We start from the raw sequence: 25572 nt of genomic DNA, 5'->3' as shown, positions 1-25572 counted from the left end.
ACAGATGAGGTAACTGAGGAACTGAGAAATTAAGTGACGTGTCCAAGGTTGCAAAGCAGGCGTGGGGCAGAACTGGGTTAGAACCCAGATCCTCCGACTCCCAGGCTTGTAGTCTTTCCACGAAGCCATGCTGCTTCTCCATGTCAAACTAAAATCAATCTAGCACTCAGCGCCTTACTTGACTGCCATGTATGTCTTTCACAGCCAACTGCTAGGAAATGTTCAGATTTATGGGTTTTCTATGATGTCTTTCTTTCCTCTGTAGGTAACGGCATTGCTTGTTGTGAAATGATGTTTGGCACACTTAACAGGTGTAGCTCATTAATATTTAGAGGTATCATCCCATGAGGACCAGTGACACTTTCCTGTTTCTGGCATTGCTACCCATTCCTGCTTTGAAGTCCTCCTTGATGTATTGTACTCTCCCAAGCGCTTATTACAGTGCTCTGCACATAATACGCTCTCAATAAATACAACCAGTCGATTGACGAATAACTTGGCAAATCTTGATATTGCTACAGTGAGCCTAAGTTGTTAATAATAATGATGGTGTTTAAGTGTTTACTGTGCCAAGCACTGTTCTAAGCTCTGGGATAGATACAGGGTTATCAGGTAGTTCCACGTGGGGCTCACAGTCTTAATCCCCATTTGACAGATGAGGTCACTGAGGCCCAGAGAAGTGAAGTGACTTGCCCAAAGTCACCCATCTGACAAGTGGCGTAACGAGGATTAGAACCCACGACCTCTGACTCCCAAGCCCATGCTCTTTCCACTAAGCCACGCTGCTTCTCTATTGAAAAATGTTTTTTCTGCCTGTCAGTCTTCATCAGTGTTGGAGCTTATGGCATTGTGCTTTTATTTTAGAGGAGGGAAGCAGCATAGGCTTAGTGGAAAGAGCATAGGCCCGGCAGTCAGAGGACCTGCGTCTAATTCTGATTCTGCCTGATGTGTGACTGTGGCAAGTCACTTAACCTCTCCATGCCTCAGTTTCCTCATCTGTAAAATGGGGATTCAAGATTCAATACCTGTTCTCCCTCCTGCTTAGACTCTGAACCTGATGAGAGTCAGGTACTCTGACCCGATTGTCTTGTATCCACCTCAGCGCTTAGTGGAAACCTTGACACATAGTAAGTGCTAACAAATACCCCCGTTATTTTTTTAGGCAAGCAGGGGGTCATTAGTTGATCACTAGGTCTGTACAGAGCTAAGGGAAGCCTGGGACTAAGAAGTGTCCGACTGCAAATCCAGTACCTGAAAAGTGTTTCTCTCATGAGAGGATGCTCTTAAGAAGTTGGTATATCCAGAATCAGGCATAGCAGCGTGGCCTGGGGACAGGTCAGAGGCACTGAGTTTAAAGGAGGGCAATCAATCAATCAATCGTATTTATTGAGCGCTTACTGTGTGCAGAGCACTGTACTAAGCGCTTGGGAAGTACAAATTGGCAACACATAGAGACAGTCCCTACCCAACAGTGGGCTCACAGTCTGAAAGGGGGAGAGGGCAGAGCATAGTTCAGTGGTTTACCAGGGAGACAACTGGTAGCATCCTTGACACATGGTGACTGGTTTGGGATGCAGATGGAGGTCCACGACTGAATATTTCTGTGAAACCCACCTAGCAGCATATCAGCATCCATTATTACTTGTTGTTGCATCTCTAAATCACTCTTCCAGTGGGAGCTGTTAGAATCTTTGCTTCTCATGTACTGGAGCGGAGTTAATTGTCCACACTGTTGATGTGGACAGAACTTCCCTTAGAGGTAACTTCCGATACAAGTCCCATTCCCATTGGGTTCACAGTCCAAGTAGGATCTTTCCAGACAGGCCTGGGGCTCGGGGTGGGGTGGGTCGCTGGGACTTCCCAAACCTCTGCAGGCCATGAACTCCAGTGTTGAAGGAACATCCAAGGTGGGATGTCTCTACTTTTTTGCTTCCCCTGTCCCCTTTTGATACAGGGGGCTAGGAGGATGGTATCTGAACAATTAAGGAATTTCCCAAGTGGTGGGAAGCGGTGAGGAGAAATGAAAAAAACTCATGTGCACAAATACATTCTTGGAAATTTTGATTTTTTTTCCCGCAGTTTTGTTGGAGAATAAATCCAAAACCCTCTCCTCTTTCTCTGGCGTGTACCTCACCTCTCTCCAGAGAGCCTCGCTACCATGCAAACCAGAGTGAATGGTTTTTAGCTCTGGTGAAGCATTTTGACTTCCCAGCGATGACATTAGTTTGAAGAAGAAAATATACATATGTACATTATTATGTTTTGATAGTTGTCGGAGTGTAAACTAAGCAAACATGGACTCAGAATTTTACAGTGAGAAGGACATTTTGCATTACATGGCTACCTCATTACTTTTGATATCGTGAACACTTCACCTGATTTTTTTGGATTTGCAGATTTTTGTTGCATGAAGGTCTCACTTGTCTTAGAAAAAATGCCTAATCTCATTTCTCAATACTCCTTCTTCCAAATTAAGGCATTTTTGAATTCGTTTTCTTTCTGAAACCAAGACTTCAAGATTTTCTGCACATTGTTGCCTTATGTCTTCATTTCTAGAAATCAGCTTTTCAGAGACAGCTGGATAGCTAGATGCTTTAGTATTGAGCCTGATCACTGTAGTATGTATAGAACAGATTGCAGAAACAGTTTGTCATAAATACCCACAAACCAAAATATGGCAGACAAGTCTAATTTTAGGCTTACCAGCCTGAAGAATCTTTTTTTTTTTTTTTGCTTTCCACTGATGTCTTTTTCCTTTGCTATGGGTGGTCTGTTTTTATGTGTATGCACTAATAAATTTTACTTCTTTTTTTGTAATAGTTTAAAATATTTTTATTGTATTATTTTTTAATCCTCACTTTGGAGCCACTTAATAGTTGTAGTGTAATTTTCCTTAATTATCATTCATCATCCAAGTTGTCTAGCCTTCTGTCCTTGTCTTTTTCAGTAGTATTTCCACTGGTGCCTCAAATGTATTTCTGCGCATCCCGGGTGTTTATGGAGTCTTTATGTTTTTCTGCATACTTTTGTGTGTTTTGTTATTATCAAGATGTACACTTAATGAGTTTCATCCATCCAAGTACCCGTGTCCCTCTTAGGAGGAGGTAGAGAAAATCACCTTTCCTGGGAAATTTAGCCTTCTGACCAGGGGAACTGTATTCTGAAGATCTATATCTATACAGGAGGCAACTTGTTTGCTTGTTCTACTAGAGTGTTGATTTAATTCAAAGACAGCCTGTGGGTGAACATATGAAGGCAGAGAAACACCAGATCCCAGTTAGCCTGGGACAGTGAAAAAACAAATCACATTTAACCTTCACCCCGTCACATTTCACCTCCTCCTCAAACAAACAAAAACAAAAAAACAACCCCAATGAACAACCTGTTCTGAGCAATAATACTATTCTTGCTGTGAGAACTGTATGGCAACTTGTACTGTATATACTTACACATTAGTCATCTCATCTGGAGCCATTCCATTTTTCTGAATAAAATCATAGTGTTTAAAACATAATTTAATGCAAATTTAGCTGCTTGAGGAAAAATGGTGGCTTTTTTTTCAACCCAGTAAAACTAAAAGAATCGCACTCCAGCATATACACATTTCACAGTGGATTTTACTTTCTGCATTTCAGCAAAAGAATTCTTAAGCTTTGGCGGATCCCTGAGATTTGGGTGTCATTGTGAAAAAGCAGTCTTTCTTAGTATTCTTTGAGAATACTCTTGAAGTGGCTGCTCTGTTTCAGCTTCTCTACAAGGAAGGAGTACCATTTATTCTTTTTGAAATGAGACCCTCCCAAGTTGTATCGAACTCTGTTATAGGTGAAAATAGCTGATTATAGTCAAGAATAAACAGTTGCCTTGGAGAATGCAGCGTAATGAACACAAATTTATCTTTTGAATGCTCGTTATGAAGTTTGAATACAGCACTCAGGGCCACTTTATTCATTGAGTAAAATGGGCACTTGTCCAAGAGTCCCCTCTTATCAGTGGCCTGCCAGTGCTACTCTGGGCTAGGTAAAGCTGTAGTAGAGGCAATAGAAATAGCAGGGTCAGAAGAAGTGACTTCTTGTGGTATCTTTCATTCTGTTTTTAGATTGGGGTTGGGAGGGCCATAGTGGTATGCTCAGAGCAGTGGGAATGCTGGCACAATTGTCAGCAACAGCTTCTCCTCCTCATATCCCAGCCAGTATTGGCTTCCATGCCACTCCCATTAAAAAACAACAAAAAAACCCCCCAAACCCCCCAGAGGTTCATAGAGGCACAAAAGAGGTGGAGTGAGGGTGAATTTTGGGAGAAGATCCACTTCTTCGTACTTCGAGGCCTGAAAATGTTTTAACCTGGGTTTGACTACATTACTAAATTAGCTGTTAAGACCATTGATATCTCTTTACGATAATAAAGTGGCACAGGGAAGATGTTTTTTAGAGTCTGGTTATCAGCTTCAGAATTGCCTGGAAGTAATGGAAAATGCTGAAATGTACAACTTAGATTCCTGGAACACCAAGAGGTGACAGTCTTTCTGGAGATAAATGCTGGTGCAGATTTCACTTGCTAATACCGGCTCTGCCTCTTGTCTGCTGTGTGGCCTTGGACAAGTCGCTTAAATTTTCTGTGCCTCAGTTACCTCATCTGTAAAATGGGGACTAAGACTGTGAGCCCCATGTGGGACATGGACTGTGTCCAACCTGATTAATTTGTATCTACCCCAGCATTTAGCTCGTGCCTGGTATAAAGTGAACACTAAACAAATGCCATAAAAAAAGATGCTGAAACTTACAATTTAGATTCATTTAGCACCAGATGGTTGACATTCTTCTTGGAGATAAATGTTCGTGCAGATTTCACTTTTGTCTGATTCTCTGATCATTTATCAGAGAAACTTCACAAGGCATTGGGGATAGGAATCCAACTATTGGTTTTGGGTATCATCATCATCAATCATATTTATTGAGCGCTTACTGTGTGCAGAACACTGTACTAAGCACTTAGGAAGTACAAGTTGGCAACATAGAGACAGTCCCTACCCAACAGTGGACTCACAGTCTATGAAAGTGATATGAAATGATATGATATGAAAGTGCTTTGTTATCAAGGATTGTACCCCAAAACATTGGAATTTCATATAAGGCCAAAATGAAAGACTCTGTGGGTTAAGATTTTGTCCACCTCCAAAATTGTTCTGGTGTTCAGCTGTGCAGGTGATGGGTGGTAATGGACCCAGAAAAATGTGGGGATAAATATTCTGCCCATGGGCTTTACTGCAGAGAAAGATGGGCCCAAAGCACCTAGCAAATGTTCCCCTGAAAAAAGCACTCAAATAGTAGCCATTTCCTAGGTTTTGTTAAACAAATTGGGAAGAAAGTGCTGGCCATGCATCTGCTGCCAACCATAACATAGAGGATTGCTAAATGATCCCATTTCCTCATCTCAGATATGGTGAGATGCATCATGCCCTCTCTTATCCCATATAGGATGAAAGAATATGTTGACAAATCTTGGAATCCCAAGCATCAATCCATGGCATTTATTAAATACATGCTATGCCAAGCGCTGTCCCAACCGCTTGGGAAAGTACAAAACCGTTGGTAGACATGATCTGCAAGGGTCTTGCAAGCAAGCAGGGGAGACTGATGATGAAATAAATTACTGCTAGAGGAAATACAGAAGTGCTCTGGGATGGAGGTGGGGTGAGTATCAGTTGCTTGGGATCCTACTCTATCCTAATTCCTACTCTATCCTAATCCTCCTTGACCTCTCAGCTGCCTTTGACACTGTGGACCACCCCCTTCTCCTCAACACGCTATCCAACCTTGGCTTCACAGACTCTGTCCTCTCCTGGTTCTCCTCTTATCTCTCCGGCCGTTCATTCTCAGTCTCTTTTGCGGGCTCCTCCTCCCCCTCCCATCCCCTTACTGTAGGGGTTCCTCAAGGGTCAGTTCTTGGTCCCCTTCTGTTCTCTATCTACACTCACTCCCTTGGTGACCTCATTCGCTCCCACGGCTTTCAACTATCATCTCTACGCTGATGACACCCAAATCTGCATCTCTGCCCCTGCTCTCTCTCCCTCCCTCCAGGCTCACATCTCCTCCTGCCTTGAGGACATCTCCATCTGGATGTCTGCCCGCCATCTACAACTCAGCATGTTCAAGACTGAACTCCTTATCTTCCCTCCCAAACCCTGCCCTCTCCCTGACTTTCCCATCACTGTTGACGGCACTACTATCCTTCCCGTCTCACAAGTCCGCAACCTTGGTGTCATCCTCGACTCTGCTCTCTCGTTCACCCCTCACATCCAATCCATCATCAAAACCTGCCGGTCTCACCTCCGCAACATTGCCAAGATCCGCCCTTTCCTCTCCATCCAAACCGCTACCCTGCTCGTTCAATCTTTCATCCTATCCCGACTGGATTACTGCATCAGCCTCCTCTCCGATCTCCCATCTTCCTGTCTCTCCCCACTTCAATCCATACTTCACACCGCTTCCTGGATCGTCTTTGTGCAGAAACGCTCTGGGCATGTTACTCCCTTCCTCAAAAATCTCCAGTGGCTACCAATCAACCTACACATCAGGCAAAAACTCCTCACCCTCGGCTTCAAGGCTGTCCATCACCTCTCCCCCTCCTACCTCACCTCCGTTCTCTCCTTCTCCAGCCCAGCCCACACCCTCGGCTCCTCTGCCACTAATCTCCTCACCGTGCCTCGTTCTCGCCTGTCGTGCCATCGACACCGGGCCCAGGTCATCCCCCTGGCCTGGAATGCCCTCCCTCCGCAAATCCGCCAAGCTAGCTCTCTTCCTCTCTTCAAGGCCCTACTGAGAGCTCACCTCCTCCAGGAGGCCTTCCCAGACTGAGCCCCCTCCTTCCTCTCCCCCTCCTCCCCCTCCCCACCCCCCACCTTACCTCCTTCCCCTCCCCATATCACCTGTATATATGTATATACATTTGTACATATTTATTACTCTATTTTATTTGTACATATTCTATTTATTTTTGTTAATAGGTTTTGTTTTGTTGTCTGTCTCCCCCTTCTAGACTGTGAGCCCACTGTTGGGTAGGGACCGTCTCTATATGTTGCCAACTTGTACTTCCCAAGCACTTAGTACAGTGCTGTGCACACAGTAAGCGCTCAATAAATACGACTGAATGAATGAATAGGAATGTGGATTCGTAGAGGGAGAATAGCATGGGGAAATGAGAGGATAGTCGGGAAAGGTTTCTTGGAGGAGGTATGATTTTCATAGGGCATGTTCCTACTAGACGCTGGTGTGGGTTTTTTGTTGTGTTCAGTTGGATCAAAACTGGGGCCATTTTGTCGTACAGCCAGTTGCTGGGACCAGAATCAGACACCCTGTATTTAGACTTAGTAGAGGAATATGGGAAATCAGACACTCTATTCGAGATCCAATTGTGTTCTATGTAGACCCCATCGACCATTACCATTAGTATTGCAAAGTGGAGAAAGAGCACGGTAGGGAATTCTAAAGACTAGGTTTGCTAAGTAATATTTCCAGCCACTAAGGTAGACTTCCAGGGCCAAGTTGAGGATTTTAACAAAAATCATGCAGTTAAGCCATGTGCTGCCTGAGAGATTTCGCTGGAGGAAAAGGTGGGAAATAAAGCTTAGTCTAAGACTACCCCCAATTTAGGATGATAACCCAATTATCCCACTGTAGCTTCCTTTTTTTTTTATCCCAAATACAGGTTGGGTGGAGAGAAATAGGATACCATGTGAAGATCCCTTAGAGATAGCACTCAAGGATAGGAGGGCTCAGCTTGCAGAACAGCCAACAGTCAGCTTCAATTACCTCACTTCCCTTCCCTCTGGTATTAGGAGATCTTGGCTCTGTCCCTAGGGGAGGTGGAGTTTTCCTCTTACTGGCCAAGATAAGCCTCATCCTGGAATATTCCAAATGATCCCTGAAGGGGGTCTGGCCCCGGAAACTTGTTCTCCGTTTCCTCATTTGCTAGATTTATGGTTTGAAATAGATGCACTTTCTGGATTTGCTGTTATCTTGTTGACAAATGACAGTTTTCTCTGTTACAGTCCAAAAATGATTATAATAAGTAATCATTTAAACTAGTGAGATTTGTCTTTGATGGCAGAATTGGCAACACAAGTGAAAGTGCCACATTTGTCTTTCTATTGAAGCTGATGTGGAAAGGACAATTTCAGGTACCCTTTGTGCTAACCTATTCCTGGACGTCGTAAAGAATCCAACTAAAACAAACTTAAAAACTATTTCAGATGTGCAAGCCCGGCCAAGCCAGGATTTTCTTTTAGAGACGTGTGTTATGTTTGACAAGTAACTCTTTGTACTGCAATTCTGTGGTTTTCAATAAAAAACCTAATAAAATAATCTATATTGCTGTGATGTGATTTTTCTATTTGTTATTTATTTGTAAACTAGGCAGATTAATAATAGGAAAAGGGTGAGGCAGCAGATGTGCAGTGTTTTTTTCATTTAAATATTTTTAGTAGTAAATTAAAAAAAAAATCTGGTTCCATTTGTCTAAAAGGATTTTCTGTGCCAGATCAACAAATGCCATGATGAATACATAACGGCATTTGTTCTGTTTGTTCTATTTCTTTTGCAGTTAGCTTTTGTACTTCAAGGCGACCATGAAACTTTTTAATTCATTTCACAGACGCAAGTCTGTGAAACTGGGTTTTTTATATAGCGTAATATTTTGCAACTGGACTTTTTTGTAATTTGTCTGTCGAGGATGTTCCGTAATGTCTATTGTGCTTGACTTAGGAAAGCAGTAGTAATCACAAAGTGTGATGCAAACAAATATTCATTCAAACTATTTCCAAGATAGTTGAAATATTGTTTTACACATCTTAAAAGTAGAGCACTATAACTATTTGGCTGGACGTAATTCTGGACTGTTTAAATGAATAATTTCTGCAGGCATTCCAACTTTGATCAACCACAGCAAGAAATTTTAGCATGCCTGTCTGTGAAACTGCCAGTGCATCTGTAAATACATCCTGAGGTAGAGAAGAGAGAGAGGCCAAAAAGTGACGATAATTCTTATAGTTCAAGAGCAATTATTTAAAGAAAATGAAAAGTGTTTTGTTTCCAAGGAACTCTTTTACTTGGGCTTCTGAAGTTTTAAATTACGCTGTTTCTGTATTCATGAATGAATTTTTTTTAATCAAAAATACTGATTTAGTTATGATTTCCATATATTTTGATTAACTTCTCTTGGACAAGATCCACTGGAGACATTCTATTTCCAGCATATAGTTATATAGTGTTTTTAACAATTAAAATATATGCTAAGTAAGTTTCCTAGTAATGCCTCATGTTATCTGAGTGAGCCCGTTGTTGGGTAAGGACCATCTCTATATGTTGTCGACATGTACTCCCCAAGCGCTTAGTACGGTGCTCTGCACACAGTAAGTGCTCAATAAATACAATTGAATGAATGAATTGAAAAGTTTTCAGGCATGATGGTAAGTTTGATTTTTTTTTTTTAATGACCTGAGGGTTAAGGCAGCACTAAAGCTCAATAAGAGAACTGAATCTTGTTGTAAAATTTCATTAAGGTACAAAATCTGAGCTTGTTATAGTTTACACTGGCCAAAAATGAGTTAAAAGTACTAGATATGTGATTACTGGCTTCTACCTTGCTAAATATGATGTGTTGGGTTATTTTTTAAAGCGCATTACACAAGAAGTTACAGTTTGGCTTCCTGCAACTAAACACATATATTTACTAACCCTCTCTAATCATGAAGGTATACATTCCCAGGAGATTTTTAAAATAGTTGCCGACCCATGTTAGATGATCTTGCTGCATGGTATTTTGATAACAGAGCTATGTTCCTCATAGGTATGTTATAATTTCTGCATTTATTTACCCTTTATTTCCATTTTCATTACTCTTGAATTTTTTGTGGTTCTTTTCTACTTATTTCAGTCAGGGAGTAGCCTGATTTTTGAAAGCATGGAGGATGAAGTGCCCAGACTTAATTCCAAAATCATCTTGCAGCTATTGCAACCTGAGAGCATCCTTTCTGACCACAATATTGTTGTATTACACAGCATAGATAAATTTAAAACCTATGGATTCCAGAAATCGTAATATTAGCCAATAATGTTTATCCCCCTCTCGGTTCTTACCTACCAAGTATTTACTGAAGCTAGAAACAAGTAACAAAATGAATTCATTTGAACCTTTCTCTTCTTCTGTCAACCTTTTGGAATTAATAATAAGCTTTGTAATGCCTAAGAAACGGACAAAGGAAGAGAGGAGGTGCAGGAAAGGGCTTGGATAATGTACGGACTGGTTAACATGCTTGGGAATATTGAAAGTTAACTACTGAATGAATTTTAGGATAGTGGCCCTGGATTCCTTCTACCAGTACTGAATTTGGGTAGCAACCAGACAAGTAAAATTTTGTGATCTCAACCAAACCCTCTCCTTCCCCATCTTTCCCATCACTGTAGACAACACCACGATCCTCCCTGTCTCCCAAGCCCACAATCTTAGCATTATCCTCACTCCTGCACTTAAAACAGTGTCCAGAGTGTAGAATGATGCTTGGCACATAGTAAGTGCTTAACACATACCATTAAAAACAAAACTCCTCATCTCTCATTCAGTCCACATGGGGCCCCACGTGGGCTTTGTTAGATATTATCTGTATGTACGCCATCTGTGTCTACCCTAGTACTTGGCTCAGTGCTTTGACATATAGTAGTGCTTAATAAGTACCATAATTAAAGGAGAAAATAGAATAAATTATCAAAGGAGGCTGTGGAATCTGACTAGAGACAGGGCAATCAATCAATCAATCAATCGTATTTATTGAGTGCTTACTGTGTGCAGAGCACTGTACTAGGCACTTGGGAAGTACAAGTTGGCAACATTTAGAGACGGTCCCCACCCAACAGTGGGCTCACAGTCTAGAAGGGGGAGATAGACAACAAAACAAAACATATTAACAAAATAAAACAAATAGAATAGATATGTACAAGTAAAATAAATGTCCCTGGGGTTCCCCTCTGTGGACTGGACAGGAATGTAATCATTACAATGTGAGGGGAAAAAAGCAGCCCAACTCGTAGCTAATAATAATAAAAATTGTACAATTTGTTAAGCCCTTAATATGTGCCAAGCACTGTAGTAAGCACTGGGATAGATACAAAATAATCAGGTCCCACATGGGGCTCACAATGTAAGTAGGAACAGGAGCAGGTATCGAATTCCCATTTTACAGATGAGGTAACGGAGGCACAGGGAAGTCCAGTGATTTACCCAGGGTCACAGAGCAGGCAAGCGGTGGAGCCGGGATTAGAACATAAGTTCTAATAATGGACTTTAATTAGTGATTGCCGTATATGTAACACTCTAATAAATGTTTTGGTTGATTCAGGAGCATCGGACTAGAACAGTGGTTTCCAAATGGGAAGCCCAGAATGATGGGACTTGGCTTATCTGATTATGTATATATGTTTGTACATATTTATTACACTATTTATTTATTTTACTTGTACCTATCGATTCCATTTATTTTATTTTGTTAGTATGTTTGGTTTTGTTCTCTGTCTCCCCCTTTTAGACTGTGAGCCCACTGTTGGGTAGGGACTGTCTCTATATGTTGCCAATTTGTACTTCCCAAGCACTTAGTACAGTGCTCTGCACATAGTAAGCGCTCAATAAATACGATTGATGATGATGATGATCTGATTAAATTAAAATTGGTGGGTACTCCAAACCAGAGACCTCACTGTTGCCCAGGGTGATCTGATTGAGAGTGTTCCCTCTATCTCCTTTTTTTTTTTTTTGTTAACCTCTCCCAAACTTCTTTTTGACCTGGGGGCATTATATGTATGTTCACACAGATACTCAGAGCAGCTTGCCTTGTGTTAAGTGTTCCCTCAACTAAAAGGGGGATAAGAACACCTGATAAAAAAGAAGTCACTTATTAGGGTAGATGGCTCAAGAAAAACAGTTTTTGAAACAAAAACACGTTTTGGAAGGGAAAAAGACCAGTATAGATCTTTTCAAATTGATATTCATCCTTCGGTATAATGATTTATAATCTTTTGAAGAGAAGTTAGGACCCTAATCAATAAAATGATAGCAAAAATAAAAATTCTAGATGAAAACCCTATTTGAGTTGAGGAAATGGGCTCAAACATGACTAGAACTTGTCTGGTTAAAAAGCCAGAAGAATCTCCAGGTAGATATTCTGTTCCATTTATCCATTTTGAAGAGATTGACTAAAATGAATTAATTGAAAAATTAAAATTCTTTTTTTTTAAAGCATGTTTTACTTCTAAGATAAAGGTTAGTAGACCATTCTGGTCATTGATAAAAATAGCCAACTATTTAACTTAGGATTTCTGTGACTTTGGTTCATTTTCTTGTGAATAAGCAATCTGTTGGATAAATATGTCTGTGTGTTCAGTTAATGATGTGCTTGGTAAATTTACACTTGACTGACATAGTGTGAATGGTAACATATTAATAATTTCCTGTGAATGCTATAAAGGAGCCCCCTGGAAGTTAGGCAAACATAAATCATTTTATATAAGATGATTTTACAGTGTGCCAATCTAGTTTTTGTACATCATTGAAAACCAAATTGTTTACATCTGTAAAAGATGTGGCGGAAGTTGCATAATACATCCCCAGTGGTCCAATGTACTATAGACTTGCGAACAGTTCTTATTTTATTTTACACTTATAGCTAGGAACATTAAATGGGTAACACAGGTTGTGGTTTATAGTGAAAGAGTAATGCTTTGCAGATCTCTGGCTTGGCTAAAAATACATACACCGTATTGTATTAAATAGAAACATTTTTATTTTTCAGGGTAGGGGAGCCAAATGAAAAACCTCCTTGCCTTTCCTGTATTATTGTCAAGACTAGTATTCAAAGGAAGGTTAATATAAAGCTTAATCTTCTCCAAAAAGTCTGCTTCTTTTTATTTTTCAGTAGTTGCTGTCCAAATCCTTTCTTCAATTTCTCTTCTTTTAGATATGGGAAATTGTCTGCTGTTTATAGTGTCTAAATATTATTTTTCATTTCCCTAGCATCAAGTAAGGTTAATGAAAATAAGGCTTCTCTTGTCCAGTTCTTCAGAGTCTCCCTCCCACCCCGACTTAAATGGTGAATAGCATAAACGATTATTTGATCTCAGTCTAGTTTGATTCAGATTTTTTCCCAATCACATGTGACACAAGGAAAGATTGTATCCTCCAGTTTGGAAAATAAGAATGAAATGCTAATGATACTTAAAAAAACCTCAAAGCTAATTTTCACTTTGGAAATTGCAGGTGCACAGAACAAAGTCTACGTGTTCACCTTAATTTTAGACAAGTGATCCTTATCTGTTATGTTGCAACTTCGAAGGTCACTTAAATATAGTCAGTCATTATTTGCAAGTGAATGAACTATTTTGCTTATTACTTTCATCAAATGTAAACGTACTTCCCTCCAACCTTCTTTTACTGAGGCACCGGTCCACTCACGCAAAAGCAGGCTACCCCACCATGCAGATGTGATGTGTTTTTCAAATGCGGCTTGCTCATAAATGGCTTTGTTGTAGGGTACATCTTCTCATAGATTTTGTTAGCAGCCCCCGCATGATAACTGGTTTCTACACGTAAGTCAAAATTGCGTGGTAAATTCTCCTCCTTGCTTATCCTCTTCTGTCCTAGGGGATTTCTCCCTTGTGCCCCTGCCTTCTTGTGATGTAAACTCCTCCAGTCTCCCTGCCCTCTCACTCCGGTGTCTCCCCGCCCCGTCTCTGAGGGCCAAGTTGGGGCCCTCGGACAGCTGCTGTCCCCATCTTGCCTCAGTCTCCCCTTGTCTGTTATCCCCTTGGCCGGGACGGGGGAGGGAGGTATTTTACAAGTGGGAAGTGGGAGGTAGTGCCTCCCAGGACGTGATCATGGTGAAAGAGCACGTGTGAGGTGACTGGTCCAGGGGTAAAGCTCGCTCCATTCGGCATGGCGGCAGTCACTCGGCTTTTGAAGCAGGGGTGAGTGTCCACGTTGCCCCGTTCCTCAAGCACCTCCAGTGGTTGGCCATCCACCTCTGCATCAAACAGAAACTCCTTACCATTAGTTTGAAAGCTCACTTCTTCTATAGCCCAGCCTGCTTGCTTCACTTCTCTGGCTCCACTTTAATCGCTTTGCCCCGATCTCATCTATCATCAATCATCATCAATCGTATTTACTGAGCGCTTACTGTGTGCAGAGCACTGTACTAAGCGCTTGGGAAGTACAAGTTGGCAACATATAGAGACAGTCCCTACCCAACAATGGGCTCACAGTCTAAAATCTATCTCATCGCTTACCCCTTTCCCACGTCCTCCCCCTAGCCTGGCACTCCTTCCCCCTCCATAGATCCCAGACCACCACTCTGTCCATCGTCAAAGCATTATTAGTGCCACACTTTCTCCAAGAGGCCTTCCCCGCTTAAGTCCACTTTTCCCAGCCTCCTTCTCCCTCCTGTGTCCTGTGTCATGTCATTTATTTTATTTTGTTAGTATGTTTGGTTTTGTTCTCTGTCTCCCCCTTTTAGACTGTGAGCCCACTGTTGGGTAGGGACTGTCTCTATATGTTGCCAATTTGTACTTCCCAAGCGCTTAGTACAGTGCTCTGCACACAGTAAGCGCTCAATAAATACGATTGATGATGATGATGATGTAGGCATTTGGATCTGTGACATTTGGGCATTTGATATTTGCCCCACATTCAACCCCAGGGCACTTATGTACATACCTTTAAATTATATACCATAAATTCTGTACAGTAATGTCTGTCACCCCTCTAGACTGTAAGTTTCTTGTGTCTGCCAACTCCATTGTATTGTACTCTCCCAAGCGCTTAGAACAGTGCTTTGCACATAGTAAGCACTCAATGCCGTTGATTGGTTGGTACACCAGGATTTTAAGTCAAAAAGCAAATTACAATAGAATTTCACCAGAAACAGATCTCTTCCACCCACCTTCAGAGAAGCAGCATGGCTCAGTGGAAAGAGCACGGGCTTTGGACTCAGAGCTCATGGGTTCAAATCACGGCTCCGCCAATTGTCAGCTGTGTGACTTTGGGCAAGTCACTTAACTTCTCTGTGCCTCAGTTCCCTCATCTGTAAAGTGGGGATTAAGACTGTGAGTCCCCCGGTGGACAACCTGATCACCTTGTAACCTCCCCAGTGCTTAGAACAGTGCTTTGCACATAGTAAGCGCTTAATAAATGCCATCATTGTTAGTATTATTATTATTGAAAGACAAAAGACTCCTTTAGTTGAATAATGCATGATTTCTATTTGCTCAAAGTCCTCTAATTGCAAATAGCCCTCTAAGGGAAAGCAGATTTTGATATTAAGTAGGCAACTTTTGCACTACACGATGTTTAACATTTTGTCTTCAGTGACTGTTATGTATTCTTTCTGTGCATATTGTCAGGGAAGAGCAGTGTGGCATAACAGAGTGAATGCCTGAGAGTCGGAGAACCTGGGTTGTAATCCCAGCTCTGCCACTTCCCTGTTGTGTGTGATCTTGGGCAAGTCACTTCTCTGTGCCTCCATTTCCTTACCTGTAAAATGGGGATTCAGTGTCTGTTCTCTTGCCTACTTAGATTGTGAACCCCCATGTGGGACAGGGACTGTGTCCAACCTAACTAACTTATATCTACCCCAGTGCTTGACCCATAGTAAGCACTTAAATACAATAATAGCAATAATAATGACAGCAGTGGCAGTAGGGGGCATCGAGATAGTTTTTCCTGTTTCCTGTTGGGGTTTTAAGAAACATTCAGATAGACGGGTAAGCCAAGATTCCTTTAACGCTAGGAGTATATTCAGGCTGCACAGAGAGCTCACATATAAGTTACATATAAATCTATGTGTACTGTTTTCTATTACCTGTAATCAATCAATCAATCAATCGTATTTATTGAGCGCTTACTGTGTGCCGAGCACTGTACTAAGCGCTTGGGAAGTGCAAGTTGGCAACATATAGAGCCAGTCCCTACCCAACAGTGGGCTCACAGTCTAAAAGGGGGAGACAGAGAACAAAACCAAACATACTAACAAAATAAAATAAATAGAATAGATATGTACAGGTAAAATAAATAGAGTAATAAATAAGTACAAACATATAAACATATATACAGGTGCTGTGGGGAAGGGAAGGAGGTAAGATGAGGGGATGGAGGGGGGTTGAGGGGGAGAGGAAGGAAGGGGCTCAGTCTGGGAAGGCCTCCTGGAGGAGGTGAGCTCTCAGTAGGGCCTTGAAGCGCCCTAAACATCTGTAAAGATGTTATAGTTTAAAAATATTGAAAGCCTATTTCCCATTATCACAATAATTCATGTATAAAATGCATGAATGTAGCAACAGGTGTGTACAAGGTTGTATTGTTTTTAGATCCATTCAAAGGAGTAAATCTTGCAGTTGACTGACCCCTGAGAGTATTTTCCATTGCTGTCATTCTACTGATGATAGTGTCCCAGCTCGAGAATCGTGGGTGAGTCCCAGGTCAAGAGTTTGGGAGTGAGAAACCGCATGCCGGAATTACCTGTAGGGGATAGCTCCCCCTTTTAGACCTCCCCCTTTTAGACTGTGAGCCCACTCTTGGGTAGGGACTGTCTCTATACGTTGCCAACTTGTACTTCCCAAGTGCTTAGTACAGTGCTCTGCACACAGTAAGCGCTCAATAAATGCGATTGATTGATTGATAGCTGCCCGTCTAGTGCTGCTTGCACTCTCTTGTTGCTGCCCACCACGGTCCTGTTGCGGCATGGAGGTCCATGAGCAGGAAGCGGGGCTGGAGTTTTTAGGATTTTTCTGGGCAGAGATCATGTCCACTAATGTATTCTCTCCAAGAGTTTAGGACATTGCTCTGCACACAACAAGAGTTCATTAAATACTATAGATTTGCTCTGCCCACAGTAAGTGCTCATTAAATGCTATTGATTGATAGATTACAGCGTAAAGCATGGGAGCCTTACATTTAATAGGCAGATATCTTGTTGCCACTGTGCTTTTCACTGCTCAAGTTGGCAGTTGGTTCCTGCTGGGCTTATGCACCGCGGGGAAGACCTAGGTGAAAGTCAGAAACCTTTGCCTCTGATAGCACAGCCCTAGTAGGCTTTTGGCCACTTGCAGAGCTGGGTCTAGAAACCAGATCTCCTGATTCCCCATAGCTGGCCTTTTTTCACTGAACCAACCAACAGCAGGGCTCTTTCTAGTGAACCAACAGTAGGACTTCCGTGTGCTGTTACTATTTTATTTAACTGTAAAGCGGTATTATTTTGTTGGGCTGGAAACTACAGTATTCTTGGTGGTGGTTGGCATTGTTGGTAGCAATAGAAGGCTTACAGTACAGTGTAACCTGCTCTTTGTAATCATCAAAGTGCTGAGTGATATGGGGTGATGATAGGTAATGCCTTTCCCTCTAGCTTCAAGAGGTTAGGCCAGGTTTGGTGATGTAGGTTCTTGTGATCACCTAGTTCAGAGTGACCCAATCTTAGGAGTCTGTGAGCCTCTTGGAATCCTGAGCTGAGCAGGATCTCTTGGACTTGGAATGGTCTTCAATTCCAGACTTGACCCTGGGACAAAAGTGCCTCCCTGAAATCCTATTAAAGCAGAAACCAGGTTGAGGGGGAATTTCCTTCCCCCGGGACTGCTATGTTTGGGACTGAACTCTCCATCCCATCGTAGTTCATTCAGATTCATGCACTCAGATTCGCACTAGAATGGGAACTGGTAGGAGGGTGAGTTGAATCTGTGCCCTGTACTCATGTTTTGTTGGCCTTGTGTCAGTCATCCTCTTTCCCCACTCCCCATAAAACTGGGAATTATGATTGGCTTCTCCAAATTGAAGATTAGGTGTCCATGTTTCCACTGTATACCCCTTGGATCCTTTGTTTGGCAACCCCACTGCTTATCATTTGCTCTGTTGGCCTTTGAAATTCTTGAGGATTTGTTTGGTTTTTGTTTATCAAGGTCTTGCATTTTAGTAGATTCTGTTGCATACTTTAAAGATAGTGCATTGAAGTTTATGATATGTATGTATTTTTTTTCCCCCTTGTGTTTTTAGGATTCACCTTTTACAAATGCAGGAATGGGTTCTAACCTGAACCTTTTGGGCGAGATTGAGTGTGATGCTAGTATAATGGATGGAAAGTCCTTAAACTTTGGAGCAGTTGGAGCATTGAGTGGTATGTTATAGAATGTTTACGAACTCTTTAGAAATAGACTTCTAAAAAGCCGAAAGCTGTCTTGGTATTGCAGGGTGAAATGGGAGTAGATTATTTAAGAAGTTAAAATATTCAATACAAAGTAACCTAAGAGTAAAAAAAAAAAAGGGACTTAGGATTTAGAGCTCATTTTTTATATTTACATTTGTAGAAGCTGAGAAATTTAATTTACTAGATTAACCGAGTGTGAATATATCTTTTTATCTAAAATGAGTTTCTCTGAGTTTCATCTATCTGATGACTGTATTCATTTTGTATAGTAACGATTCTGTAAAATAAAATATCCAACTCCTTTTAAATAACTTGAATTATTACAAGTATTCTTCTTTGATATCTTGGATTAGTTCAGAAAAACCTACATTTATCATTATTTCATTTAAAATTAACACTAAAATGCTTTAGGAAAAAGTCGATACAATTTTTAAGTGATTAAATATTATATAAAATCAATCAATCAATCAATCGTATTTATTGAGCGCTTACTGTGTGCAGAGCACTGTACTAAGCGCTTGGGAAGTACAAGTTGGGAACATTTAGAGACAGTCCCTACCCAACAGTGGGCTCACAGTCTAAAATGTAACTCACCAATTCCAGAACAGCTTTCAACAATATAAAAATAAATCTATGAAAACCCAAACCCAAACCTCACTTCCCCTAATTATTTTGACGACTTCTTGCTACCATCAGTGTTTCACAGATATTTTCTGGAGACAATTTCTTTTGGCATCACACTGATTTTTAGTGATGGCCCATACAACTACATCTGCTGTGGATTTCAATTCTCCTGCCATGTTCTGTATCCGACATTTCTTGACTTTACAGTATTTTCAGATTTTTCTCCATGTTCTTTAACAAACATGCATGCTGCTTTCCTCCTTTCCTTTGAAACTTACCTAAACCCGTCAATCTCCCCATTCCTCACACATTTGGTTGCTGGGAGTACCCCGATAATCCAAACCCAAAACCAGGAAAGGTCCCATTTGGGGGAAAACTTTTCTGTGTGATTTTGAAAAAGAAGAGTGTTTTACCTGCATGGTAACCTTGATACTTATTTTACTAGAACTGGGTCTTTAGAAGTCACAAGTGCTAGAAATTCATTTTAATCAGTGCAGAATTGCCATACCATTTGGTTAATTTCTTTTTCTCAATCTAATCTGTAATGAATTAACCAAGGAATTAATTGTGTCCTTTTGAGTGACTCAATAATATGGGAAGAACATTAGTAATGAAGTAATTATAATATTTCAAAACTCAGTTTTTCAAATGTGATATTTTTTAACGTGCAAATGCTGTGACAGTATAGATAGTATCAACAGTAGTTTGTGATTGAGTTGAACATCGTTGATGGTAATTATAGGGTATGCCTTCATGTGGTTCTAATTAAAATGCAAAATAAAAAGTGTTTCTAAAGATGGATCACCAAAGTAACCACAAAACTTAGCGGGAAAACGTTAAACAACATTTTTGTACCCATTTTCTGCTAATTTTCGTTTCAGGAATCAAGAATCCAGTTTCAGTTGCAAATAGATTGTTGTGTGAAGGGCAGAAAGGAAAACTCTCTGCTGGCAGAATTCCTCCCTGGTAATTGCTTTGTTCTGCTTGACTTTTCTTTAGCCTTTGGTCTCTAATGCATGCAATATTTGAAGGTTATTCTTATCCAAAGAAGGCTAATGCTATTTGTTACACATCAGCAATAGCGTGCCTCTGAAAGGAAGACATGCTTTGTTCTCTGATCTTGGAACATTTTGTGCACTTGATATAACCGGGGATAGAATGGAATATTGTGGATAGAAGGCGGAATTGAGATTAGTGGTAATTTTTGTCTTTGTCATTGTTTACATAGATATTTGTACCATTGCTAAGTTCTCATTTTTGATGTTCTGCTTTTAAAATTTTTTTTAAAAAATCCCAAATTTGACCCCAGGCTTAAGCAATTTGTAATCTTTGGAAAAAAGTTTTCTGCATCCTGTTCTAAAAATTTGGATAATAACCAGCCAACATCCCCCCTCAGCCCTGCATAAAACACTTTTGGGGAAGAGAATGATTTAATGTTTAGGGCTGAAACACTACCAAAGAAATAGAGTTTTTCAACTCTGCTTTTGGGTAGGCTTTATTCTGTGTTTAGAAGAAATAAAAATTAGAATTTAGACTAATTTTTTAACTTTTTTTAACCAAACAAGGGTGGTTGAATCATCATTAGTTTAGCATTACAATGAAAATTGTAAGAATAACTGCAGATATGAAACACCAAGTAGTTCAAGGAAGCATCTAAACATTTCTTTGGTTTATGCTGATCACAAAACCTATTCAGAGAAAATATATATCCAATTAATTAAAATTATTACACTTTGGTGCATATTCGTTTTAAAAATTTCAAAATCATACTCAATGTTTTCAATAGAGACAGTTTGAAACAGAGAAAAGCAATATTTATTGTATATTTTTCTCAAAATAAGTAACATTGTCAACTACTCTGCTTTTGTTTCTCATGAATGAGATCAAACTAAACAAAAGTTAAGTAGATTCATATTATTTATACCTCCTTTAGGGCAGAACTAATTACAAACAGATTGTCTTCTACATCGTTTTCACTTCAGTGTGTGAATTTTGATGTAATTGTTATTTCCTTTCACCTCTATTTACTAATGAAAATAGAGATTTTGTTAACATTGACATGAGTATTTTGGAGACGGGGCTGTTTGTTCTTGATACACATGAAAAAGCTGGTGGTGGATGGGATTTCTTTTAACTTGAAAGAAGTTTTTCCAACTGCTTCATTTATGCTTACCTTTTTTGGAGTTTAATATTCCCGATAGTATTTTGGGCCCTTTTGTATGTTGTCATAATTAAATGATGACCATAGCCAGAAATAGTGTTGTTATAAATCTTATGCTATTAGTGTTGATACTATAATTTTATGCAGAATTCTTGAATATTTATTTCATTTTGGTAGATTCTTACATCTGTGTTGTTTGAAAGGAGTAATTATTACCCTCCTTTTCATTTTAGAGTCAGAACGGAATCACAGCAATTTAACTTTTAACCTTTCAGTTCAAAATAGGGTATTAACATATGCAGCAGTAGAGCAGATAATTTTGCTTTCCATGTGACGGTAATGGTTTGCACCTTCTGTGTGGGTCCACCATGCTAGTGAATCTTTTGGTAGTGGTTGAGGAGCAAAAGAATTAGAGAAGATAGTCAAAGACAGACTCTAGCCCTAATTTTACTCCTCCTGTGGTGTCGAGCATGTAGAGGGAAAGAGGGATTACTTAAGTCAGTGGCTTTGGGAAAGCCCCTGGGAATGCAGGTTCTGGGCCAATATTGCCAAGCTTAGCCTTTGCTACTGTTGTTGCCGAAAGATGACCTAAAGACTGCTCGGGAGACTGTACAACTGCAGTGGCCATGGTGCTCCAGGAGTGATATTTTCATTCATTTAATAGTCTTTATTCTGTAGCCTGGTGATGGGCCCTGGGGATGACCAGCCCTTAGGGATCTTCCTGGGAATCTTCCTCTTAGGGGAATCTTCCCTTTTAAGGGAAATCTTCCCTTTAAGGGGGGAATCTCAGGGGACAGAAGTGGGGCATAAGTAGAAATGAAAGAAGGGTCTCTCTATGTCCCTTTTCTGGGCCCTCTTACATGCTACGTTATTAAGTATGGCCGGATTGTTCTCAGCTGGGTGGTGGTGGGGAGGAGCACTTTTGGTGGCCAGAACTTCCAACTGGCAGTTCCCACTACCATCAGTAATCTGCTTGTCCGTGAGCACTTCACTGCCCAATCGGCTCAACACATACTTAAAGAACAGTAGTAGTAGTAATATCCTCATCCATAATCTATTTTAATGTCTGTCTCCCCCTGTAGACTACGCTTTCTGTGGGCGGGGATCCCAATTCTGTTGTATTGTACTTTCCCAAGCACTTAATTCAGTGCTGTACACACAGCGCTCAATAATAATAATAATAATAATAATAATAATAATAAATGCCATCGATTGATTGACTGACTATAATGGTAGTAGTGCTACTACAGTGCAGTGTACCAAGTTAATAACAATCCATTAGTTGTATTGCTTGTGAAAATTTGGAGCGAGTCAAGCCATTGTCATCAGCCAACAGTTGTCGCCTCATATACCTACAGTGACCCTGGGGACTTAGGTATTGGGGAAATAGGGATCATTGTTCCAATGGGTTTTTGATCTCTGATAAGACCTGAGAGTTTTTGAGCCATGCTGAAATTGGATCCTTTTGACTGATTAGCTTTTGAAACTCCCAACCCTTTTTCACCCACTTTTTTATGGTATTTGTTAAGCACTTACTATGTATCAGGCACGGTACTGAGCACTGGGGTAGATAGAGGCTAATCAAGTTGGCCAAAATCCCTGTCCCGCACAGGGCTCACAGTCTTAATCCCCATTTTATAAATGAGGTAACTGAGGCACAGAGAAGGTCAAAATAAAAAGTTAGTAACCATGGAAGTGATTCATAGCAGTCAATCGATCAGTGGTATTTATTCAGTCTTTACTGTGTTCAGAGCACTGTATTAAACACTTGGGAGAGTACAATGCACCAGAGTTGGTAGGGTTGTTTCCTGCCCACCAGGAACTCACAGCCTAGAGGGAGAGACAGACATTAATATAATTAAATCGTGGCTGTGTACATGAGTGCTTTGGGCTTTGATGGTGGGGTAAATATGAAGTGCTTAAAGGATATAAATCCAGGTTTATCGGTAATGCAGAAGGGAGAGGGAGCTGAGGAAAAGAAGAACCCATAGGGGAAGGCCTCCAGGAGGAAATGATTGAGGTGATCCTGTGTGAGCATTAAGTGGATTCATGATGTCCGCTCATTCACCAGGCAGAATGTGATGCTGGCAATTATAGACTGATGTTTGTCAAAATCAGTGAACAAAAGTCGACTGTTATATGCAACTTTCAGTCCCGTGAAGTCCCTTGTCATTATTTTTGAGTTTGCCATCCCTGCTGATGTGAAACCCCTATCGATAAATAGCTTGTCCAATATTGAAGTTACTGTGATGGCTCTATCTAGATTCTTGTAAAATCTTTCTGTATTAGAATTCATCATTTTTGGTACTTGTGTGATGGAGGCTTAGTTCTTCTTATCATAGTCACATCTTAGGGCTGATTTGGGGAACCTGAGACAAAAGACTGATTGCAAAACCTAAAGCTGTTTCTCAGAAAAGAGGTTTTTTGTTTTGTTTTTACTAGAAAAGGTATAGCTGGGGTATACCTCTACGTTGTGAATCTGAAGGTCTGATTTTGCTTAGCTTCATGGTGTTGACTGTCTGTCTGATTCACATGTAGCAAACCTCATTTTTATTTCTGGCCAACCGTAGTTCAGCACCATAATGGTCTATAATGTGATGGTTCACTGGAAAAGTGTACTAGTCTACCATTTGCAGCTCTCGATTGAGACTGGTTTGAGTGAGGTAGGCAATTTTAGGGCTTTTTTTTCTAGCTTTTTTCCCCAAAGAGATTTACAGGGTTATCTCCAAAGCACCCTCAAACATCCCAAGGGCTGTTGGCTTTTCAGCGGTTGACCAGTTAATGTCCTGGGTTATTTACTTGATTCTCCTACTATCAGCAGATTGTGTCCTGGTGACTCTCAGAAACAAACCCCTTCTGCTAGGAAATACACAGGAAATATCTTTTGGCCATCTACCTTCCGTAAGACACGACTATCTGCCACCTAGTTCTTTTATTAAAGGTTTTTAATTGAATGCCCAACTCTTCATCCTGCCTAGGAAGGTCTTCATGGATATTTTGGTTGCTAATGTGATGCCGTTAGAAGGTCTGCTGTGGGACCTGGTAATGAGAGACACAGACAGATGAAGGGTATTGAAGAGGAAAGTGTTGTCTTAGTGATTTTATTGTTGGCCTTGTTGTCATTGTCATGTAGAGGCTGTGCCTTTTAGTTTCAGGGAATTTCAGCTGTCTGTATCTGACCAGGGACACAGTGTATCATTGAGGCTTTTATTTTATTTGCAGCTTATTAGATGGAACTTTTCATAGGGAACCTGGTTGAAATGCTATCAGGCGATCTGATGGAGAAAACTAAACAGACGTATTTTAACACTAAAGCAATAGTTAAGAGCCCTTTGAGATTTCTTCTATTTAGATACTATGATTTTAAAAGTGATGCCAAAATTTGGCTTAATAGCCTCTAATTCAGGCCCCTAAACTCACTTGATGATGATGATGATGGTATTTGTTAAGCAATTACTACTTGCCAAGGGCTGTTTAAGCACTGAGGTAGATGCAAGGTAATCAGGTTGTCCCACAAGGGGATCACAGTCTTAACCCTCATTTTACAGGTGAGGTAACTGAAGCACAGAGAAGTTCAGTGGCTTGCCCAAGGTCACACAGCAGACAAGTGGCGGAGCTGGGATTAGAACCCACATCCTCTGACTCCCAAGCCCTTGCTCTTTCCACTAAACCACTGATCCCGATGGGCTAAGCAGCCGTGATTCCCAAATTAAGTACAGTGGACATGTGTTTACATGGCTGTTGAGTTTTAGTTGTCCATCATAGTAAGCAGTTTCAGTCTTTCTTGTTTATTCAATCTTCGGGTTATGCTTGCGATGTTTGGTGCTAAATAAAAACACCTTTTAGACATTACACTGGCATGTTGCAGTTGAAAGTAGTAATTCTGAGAATTATTCATTATGTAAATGCATTTTTAGCTTTTTAGTTGGAGAAGGAGCCTACAGATGGGCAGTGGATCATGGAATACCTTCGTGTCCTCCAAGTGTCATGACTACAAGTGAGTAAATTTAATGGAAAAGGGGAAGTGGTGGTTGTATTTCTTCTTTTATTTTCGAAAGGTTAGGAATGTGTGTGTATAACTGGGTATACTGAGAAGTGTTTCCGGTGCTTTTTGTTTGTGGAACTTAATTTTTATGAAGAGGAAACCAAAATGATGTCATTATCTATCTAGCTATTGATCTCTAGCCTGCATAAGTATTTCATCAATCTAAAAAACTTTCTATTCTAGAGTCAACATGCTGGCAAAAATATTCAAAGGTCACGACTGTGGGGTGCAATTTAGCCCTTTATTTTAGTAGAATGTCAAAGAGTACGTGCCATGTGAAAGTGAGGCTTATAGTTTCCAAGACGGGAGGAAATGGTCTACATTTAAGAAAGCTCTGTTTGGCAGCAGAATGATATTGACATCTGCTTTTAGCAAAAGAAATTGTACCGATTGTTTCTGTAGACAGGAATTTAGAAGTTACATTTAGATAGAACAAAGAAAATGATTTATTAATAAAATTTGTCAATCTTTAAATAAACTTGTGTGTAGCAATAATAGAAATTTAATCCCCGTTATTTT

At 40.5% G+C, this 25572-nt stretch overlaps 1 protein-coding gene across 3 annotated transcripts in view; it reads left to right on the top strand.

The window, feature by feature from the left end:
- TASP1 (taspase 1) overlaps positions 1–25572 on the top strand; it is a 129817-nt gene that overhangs the window by 6735 nt on the left and 97510 nt on the right. For all 3 annotated transcript variants that reach the window (XM_038751612.1, XM_038751613.1, XM_038751610.1), the window contains exons 5-7: positions 18073–18193; positions 19729–19813; positions 24926–25005. In XM_038751612.1, the coding sequence (XP_038607540.1) occupies positions 18073–18193; positions 19729–19813; positions 24926–25005 (286 nt within the window). The remainder of the gene's footprint in view (positions 1–18072; positions 18194–19728; positions 19814–24925; positions 25006–25572) is intronic.

Source organism: Tachyglossus aculeatus, chromosome 9, assembly GCF_015852505.1.
Source record: "Tachyglossus aculeatus isolate mTacAcu1 chromosome 9, mTacAcu1.pri, whole genome shotgun sequence".
Classification (NCBI taxonomy): domain Eukaryota; kingdom Metazoa; phylum Chordata; class Mammalia; order Monotremata; family Tachyglossidae; genus Tachyglossus; species Tachyglossus aculeatus.
Note: the sequence above shows the minus strand (reverse complement) of the source record. Positions and strands in the feature narration are given on the sequence as shown.